The 7,853-nt window shown below is 42.4% G+C and overlaps 1 protein-coding gene across 2 annotated transcripts in view; it reads left to right on the top strand.

Annotated features, from left to right (window-relative positions):
* The window catches only part of LOC121568229 (D(2)-like dopamine receptor), a 41,893-nt gene extending 35,104 nt beyond the window's left edge, over positions 1-6,789 (top strand). The window contains exons 4-8 of one of the 2 annotated variants that reach the window (XM_041878783.1): positions 3,237-3,373; positions 3,845-4,047; positions 4,880-4,966; positions 5,185-5,569; positions 5,948-6,789. In XM_041878783.1, coding sequence (XP_041734717.1) covers positions 3,237-3,373; positions 3,845-4,047; positions 4,880-4,966; positions 5,185-5,569; positions 5,948-6,144 — 1,009 coding nt within the window. In that variant the 3' untranslated portion in view covers positions 6,145-6,789. The remainder of the gene's footprint in view (positions 1-3,236; positions 3,374-3,844; positions 4,048-4,879; positions 4,967-5,184; positions 5,570-5,947) is intronic. The other variant, XM_041878784.1, reaches the window with a different exon arrangement.
* The last annotated feature ends 1,064 nt before the right edge of the window (positions 6,790-7,853 follow it).

Raw genomic sequence — 7,853 nt, forward strand, 5'->3', positions numbered from 1 at the left:
GCTCAAATAAGCAAAGAGAAATGACAGTCCATCATTACTTTAAGACATGAAGGTCAGTCAATCCGGAAAATTTCAAGAACTTTGAAAGTTTCTTCAAGTGCAGTCGCAAAACCCATCAAGCGCTATGATGAAACTGGCTCTCATGAGGACCGCCACAGGAATGGAAGACCCAGAGTTACCTCTGCTGCAGAGGATAAGTTCATTAGAGTTACCTCAGAAATTGCAGCCCAAATAAATGCTTCACAGAGTTCAAGTAACAGACACATCTCAACATCAACTGTTCAGAGGAGACTGTGTGAATCAGGCCTTCATGGTCGAATTGCTGCAAAGAAACCACTGCTAAAGGACACCAATAATAAGAAGAGACTTGCTTGGGCCAAGAAACACGAGCAATGGACATTAGACCGGTGGAAATGTGTCCTTTGGTCTGGAGTCCAAATTGGAGATTTTTGGTTCCAACCGCCGTGTCTTTGTGAGATGCAATGTGGGTGAACGGATGATCTCCGCATGTATATTTCCTACCGTAAAGCATGGAGGAGGACGTGTTATGGTGTGTGTTTTTTTTGCTGGTGACACTGTCTGTGATTAATTTAGAATTCAAGGCACTCTTAACCAGCATGGCTACCACAGCATTCTGCAGCGATACACCATCCCATCTGGTTTGGGCTTAAAAGGACTATAATTTGTTTTTCAACAGGACAATGACCCAAAACACACCTCCAGGCTGTGTAAGGGCTATTTGACCAAGAAGGAGAGTGATGGAGTGCTGCATCAGATGACCTGGCCTCCACAATCCCCCGACCTCAACCAAATTGAGATGGTTTGGGAAAAGCAGCCAAGAAGTGCTCAGCATATGTGGGAACTCCTTCAAGACTGTTGGAAAAGCATTCCAGGTGAAGCTGGTTGAGAGAATGCCAAGAGTGTGCAAAGCTATCATCAAGGCAAAGGGTGGCTATTTAAGAATATAGTTTGATTTGTTTAACACTTTTTGGGTTACAACATGATTCCATATGTGTTATTTCATAGTTTTGATGTCTTCACTATTATTCTACAATGTAGAAAATAGTAAAAATAAAGAAAAACCCTTGAATGAGTAGGTGTTCTAAAACCTTTGACCGGTAGTGTATATATGTATATCATTAATTTCTAAGTCCCAAAATGTATGTAACAACTAAGGATTCTAGCTTTAAGTGCTTGAGTCGCCTTGGTTCCCAACCAAATTGCAATGAAATCAATAAAGGAAGTCTGTAAGAGGATTTCTACTTCCTAAGATGTCAACTAACTCACTAATAAGGTCACACAGCAGGCTAGAGGTTAATTGATAAGGACCCCTACCAGAGATGTAGTGGAGGGTTACTGCATATAAACACATTTAATGCACATTAAGGGTTAATGCACATTAAGCACCTTTTTATTTCCTGAATAGCATTTACCTGTTACGCTAAATTAGCATTTTTTAGCGTTTTCTGTACGTTAGTCCTCCCATCATCTCAGAGTTTACCCACCTTTGTTTCTACCCCTACAGTCGTGGTCAATGGTTTTGAGAATGACACAAGTATTGGTTTTCACAAAGTTTGCTGCTTCAGTGTTTTTAGATATTTTTGTCAGATGTTACTATGGTATACTGAAGTATAATTACAAGCATTCCACAAGTGTCAAAGGCTTTTATTGACAATTACAAAGAGTCCATTTTTGCAGTGTTGACCCTTCTTTTTCAAGACCTCTGCAATCCGCCCTGGCATGCTGTCAATTAACTTCTGGGTCACATCCTGACTGATGGCAGCCCATTCTTGCATAATCAATGCTTGGAGTTTGTCAGAATTTATGGGTTTTTGTTTGTCAACCTGCCTGTTGAGGATTGACCACAAGTTCGCAATGGGATCAAGGTCTGGGGAGTTTCCTGGCCATGGACCCAACATTTCGATGTTTTGTTCCCTGAGCCACTTAGTTATCACTTTTGCCTTATGGCAAGGTGCTCCATCATGCTGGAAAAGGCATTGTTCGTCATCAAACTGTTCTTGGATGGTTGGGAGAAGTTGCTCTCGGAGGATGTGTTTGTACCATTCTTTATTCATGCTGTGTTCTTAGGCAAAATTGTGAGTGAGCCCACTCCCTTGGCTGAGAAGCAACCACACACATGAATGGTCTCAGGATGCTTTACTGTTGGCATGACACAGGACTGATGGTAGCGCTCACCTTGTCTTCTCTGGACAAGCTTTTTTCCGGATGCCCCAAACAATCGGAAAGGGGATTCATCAGAGAAAATGACTTTACCCCAGTCCTCAGCAGTCCAATCCCTGTACCTTTTGCAGAATATCAGTCTGTCCCTGATGTTTTTCCTGGAGAGAAGTGGCTTCCTCGCTGCCCTTCTTGACACCAGGCCATCCTCCAAAAGTATTTGCCTCACTGTGCATGCAGATGCACTTAAACCTGCCTGCTGCCATTCCTGAGCAAGCTCTGCACTGGTGGTGCCCCGATCCCGCAGCTAAATCTACTTTAGGAGACAGTCCTGGCGCTTGATGGACTTTCTTGGGTGCCCTGAAGCCTTCTTCACAACAATTGAACCTCTCTCCTTGAAGTTCTTGATGATCTGATAAATTGTTGATTTAGGTGCAATCTTACCAGCAGCAATATCCTTGCCTGTGAAGCCCTTTTTGTGCAAAGGAATGATGACGGCACGTGTTTCCTTGCAGGTAACCATGGTTAACAGAGGAAGAACAATGATTTCAAGCACCACCCTCCTTTTAAAGCTTCCAGTCTGTTATTCTAACTCAATCAGCATGACAGAGTGATCTCCAGCCTTGTCCTCGTCAACACTCTCACCTGTGTTAACGAGAGAATCACTGACATGATGTCATCTGGTCCTTTTGTGGCAGGGCTGAAATGCAGTGGAAATGTTTTTGGGGGATTAAGTTCATTTTCATGGCAAAGAGGGACTTTGCAATTAATTGCAATTCATCTGATCACTCTTCATAACATTCTGGAGTATATGCAAATTGCCATCATAAAAACTGAGTCAGCAGACTTTGTGAAAATTAATATTTGTGTCATTCTCAAAACCTTTGACCACGACTGTACAGCCCTGATGTCCCTACTAAGAGAAGATAGAGAAAGGTGTTTGCTGTCACTCCACCTGTAGTCTGCACAGTAGAAAAGCCATACTCAAACTTGGATCATGTCTGGCCCTACTGTGTTTTCCCCTTGTCTTTCCTTCCCTCTGCTTCCTTCCACAACAGATACACAGCAGTCGCCATGCCCATGCTGTACAACACACGCTACAGCTCCAGAAGACGAGTCACTGTTATGATCTCAGTGGTGTGGGTTCTGTCCTTTGCAATATCATGCCCCCTGTTGTTTGGCCTAAATAACACAGGTAATAGCAGGAACTCAGTATGACAATGATAGGTGATACTAAACTGTATGACTGCTGTGAATGGGGTAAACAGTGTGGTGGTTAGTTTGAATGCTCCTCTTTCATACACATAGTATATTCATCCAAAATGTTATGTATTTTGCACTGTATTGACCAACTCAGTTGCCTTGTGGTTAGAGTGTCCACCCTGAGATTGAAAGATTGCGAGACCGATCCTCGGCTGAGTCATACCAAAGCCTGTATAAATGGTACCCGATGCGTCTCAGCTTGGCACTCAGAATTAAGGAGATACATTGGGGATAAGGCTCTGCAATAGACTAGCGTCCTGTCCAGGGGTCGTACTTCTACATCATGCTACAAAGAATGGCTACTGCTCAAATGAGCTGTTCCTGCTCGCTCGTGCAAGGCTCCTTAATTACGTTTGACATGTATTGTTTTCTGACCGGCGTGTCATTTTGTTTTTCTCCCTAGCGACTCGCGACGAGTCCCTGTGCATCATCGCCAACCCGGCTTTTGTGGTGTACTCCTCCATTGTGTCCTTCTACATTCCCTTCATCATCACTCTGCTGGTCTACGTGCAGATTTATGTGGTGCTTCGCAAGCGGCGGAAACGGGTGAACACAAAGCGCTCGTGTCAAGGGACAGGCGACCACGACACAGTTGTCACGTTAAAGGTGACTAGGCTGCTAATCATGTTTTTCATAAATGAAGTGCTCAACACACTTAGTAGAGCCAATTCAATTAAATCCATTGTCAACAACGCGTCATGTGTTTTTGGAGAATGTAATCAAACATGAGGAAGCTAGATATTATAGTGTTTGCTATTCACAGACATGAGAGGACAAACACATAGATAATGATTTTGTTGGAGGGTCCAACAAAAACACACGAGATCGCATTCTAGCCCGGATTGAAAAGGGCAAACGCAATTATCCTAAGGCGTTTTATTTGAGCGTATTGAGATTATTAGCAACATATTCTGATGTAATTGGTCATTTCACATGACAAATCCCACTTGGCCATGTTACATTGGCCTACTATATTGGAAGGAGAGCTGAAATGCAACAGTAATTATGCCTTTAAGTGACATTTTCCTTTTCTGGATATTGATTTGAATTACATTAAAGCGGATCAATACAGGAAAAGAAGCCGTGTTTCTCTCAGACCTCTGCATTACTCATGTACATGCATGCCTTTGTCTTGTTGTGGGGAAGGGAGAAAGAAGAGAAAATACATTCACAAAGTATACTGTGAGTCAATAAACCATTTCTGAAACAATATTGTCAGTTTAACTCCATGGACTTTTTATTTCTGCCCTATTGAGTGTTATGGACGTAATGATTCGAATGGGAATCAAATAACGGCGTACGCTCAATAGAATTACAGTTTGTTTGGTTTATTGTTAATTGTTCTTTAGAATTGTGCCATCTCAAAGAGCGACTCTGAGAACATTTGGTGCCTGTGCAGTGACTGTGTGCCGGCTTCTCTCCCCTGTTGTTGTTTCAGGAGAAGTGCAGTCACCCAGGAGATGTGAGCCTATGCACTGTGATTGTGAAACCTAATGGGAGCTTTCCTGTCAACAAGAAAAAAGTGGTGTGTCAAGTATTTGTTGTGCTATTTTTACAGAGCAACTCTCATAAGGCAGTCTTTACTTTTAAAGGCAGTTAACAAGGTGTCACCTCTATTGTTCCCATTTCTCCCCGTAAGCAAGATATAGAAGTTACTGCTGCATTTACTACTACTACTACTACTACTACTACTACTACTACTACTACTACTACTACTATAACATCGTTGTTGATCTCTGTCAGCAGATCTTCATCAAAGAGGTGGCCCACGATGGGGATGACATGGAGTTGGACGAGATGATCAACTGCAACCCTCAGAAACAGAAGAATGTGGACAATGCCACCACCACGTCTGTCAGCCACCAGCTCCTCCCGCCAACCAAGGCCAACGTCAGCCTCACCTCCGTGCCCCCCTCCCTGCCTGAGGGCTCCCTTAAAGTGGAGAAGAACGGCGACTCGAAGGACATACTGGCGGAAGTGCCCAAAGTCGCTAAAGCGTTTCAGACCGAGGCCTTACCCAACGGCAAAACACAGACGTCTATCAAGCAGCAACCCACTCTCATGAGTAAGAGGAAGATCTCCCAACAGAAGGAAAAGAAAGCCACTCAAATGTTAGCCATAGTCCTGGGTAAGTTGTTAACGTGAATAACACTTTGAATGGGATACAAAAATTGGGGTAAAGTCTATTTTACTTTCACACGTCATAAACAATAAGACAACTCAATAAAATGTAGTTGATATCTTTATTTTACTAGCTGTAGTTTTCTGACGGCCTGTATAGGTATATTATATTCCCTTAGTAATCCTTAACTTGAAAAGAGCTTACAGGCAACCAGGCAGAAAATGATGCATCAAAAGGAAACAGATTTCATTTTCATCGAGGAGAAGGTTTCATTGTATAAAGTTTCACTTCATAACATGATTCAATGTCGACATTCATCCAGTATCACGGTACTAGCTGGTTTCTCCGATCTTTTCACATTTTGTCTTCTCTCTCTCTCTTTAGGTGTATTTATCATATGCTGGCTACCTTTTTTCATCACTCATATATTGAACACCCACTGCACCACATGCAAGGTTCCTGCAGAGATGTATAACGCTTTCACGTGGCTGGGGTATGTGAACAGTGCTGTGAACCCCATCATATACACCACTTTCAATATAGAGTTCAGAAAAGCTTTCATCAAGATCCTGCATTGCTAAGGTTGGCATTTGAGGAGGGAGCTGGAATGGAGAAAAGCATCACTTATAGCCTACTAAAATATACCTCATCCACGTGAGGACAGTGCACATGACCATAAGTTTCAGTGATGATCTTTGAGAAATGGAGAGACTGAGTAAATGCCACACATGAAGACTTGGGGATTTTTGTGGATTATTTTGTGGACTCATGTTCTCTCACCTGAATGTATATTGAGGAATCATGTCTTTATCAATTAACTGTTTATTGGAAATGTCATATTGGTCTTAACCATCGTGCTTGTCACTAAAGAGCAATCCATGTAAGGAAATTTAAAGAAAACACAAGAAGATGTGTTTAAAAACACTAAAGCAAGCAACCTATTTACTCTGTGTATATGATGTCTTTTTGATAATGGCTGAATCCCGCAAAGACCAACTAGATATCAACAAATCAGTGTTCATCTCAGTATTAAACCTGATAATATTAAACTGGTCATCTATGAGCTCTGCAGCTTTAAACCACCCACAGAATGGAATGTGTGTTACATAGAGATTAAACATTTTGACTCATGGTTTTCTCACTGGTCCACTTGGCAAGAGAGGCAGCCACATACACTGCCTTGCAAAAGTATTCATCCCCCTTGACTTTTTTCCTATTTTGTTGCATTACAACCTGTAATTTCAATTGATTTTTATTTGGATTTCACGTAATGGACATACCCAAAATAGTCCAAATTGGTGAAGTGAAATTAAAAAAATAACTTGTTTCAAAAAATTCAAAAAAATTAATACCGGAAAAGTGGTGCGTGCATATGTATTCACCCCCTTTGCTATGAAGCCCCTAAATAAGATATGGTGCAACCAATTACCTTCAGAAGTCACATAATTAGTTAAATAAAGTCCACCTGTGTGCAATCTAAGTGTCACATGATCTGTCACATGATCTCAGTATATATACACCTGTTCTGAAAGGCCCCAGAGTCTGCAACACCACTATGCAAGGGGCACCACCAAGCAAGCGGCACCATGAAGACCAAGGAGCTCTCCAAACAGGTCAGGGACAAAGTTGTGGAGAAGTATAGATCAGGGTTGGGTTACAAAAAGATATCCGGAACTTTGAACATCCCACGGAGCACCATTATGTATATTATTCAAAAATTGAAAGAATATGGCACCACAACAAACCTGCCAAGAGGGGGCTGCCCACCAAAACTCATGGACAAGGCAAGGAGGGCATTAATCAGAGAGGCAACAAAGAGACTGAGGATAACCCTGAAGGAGCTGCAAAGCTCCACAGCGGAGATTGGAGTATCTGTCCATAGGACCACTTTAAGCCGTACACTCCACAGAGCTGGGCTTTACAGAAGAGTGGCCAGAAAAAAGCCATTGCTTAAAGAAAAGAAAAAAAGAAAACACGTTTGGTCTTCGCCAAAAGCCATGTGGGAGACTCCCCAAACATATGGAAGAAGGTACTCTGGTCAGCTGAGACTAAAATTGAGCTTTTTGGTCATTAAGGAAAACGCTATATCTGGCGCAAACCCAACACCTCTCATCACCCCGAGAACACCATCCCCACAGTGAAGCATGGTGGTGGTAGCATCATGCTGTGGGGATGTTTTTCAACGGCAGGAACTGGGAAACTGGTCAGAATTGAAGGAATGATGGATGGCGCTAAATACAGGGAAATTCTTGAGGGAAACCTGTTTCAGTCTTCCAGAGATTTGAGACTG

Source organism: Coregonus clupeaformis, chromosome 6 (genome assembly GCF_020615455.1).
Source record: "Coregonus clupeaformis isolate EN_2021a chromosome 6, ASM2061545v1, whole genome shotgun sequence".
NCBI classification, from domain to species: Eukaryota; Metazoa; Chordata; class Actinopteri; order Salmoniformes; family Salmonidae; genus Coregonus; species Coregonus clupeaformis.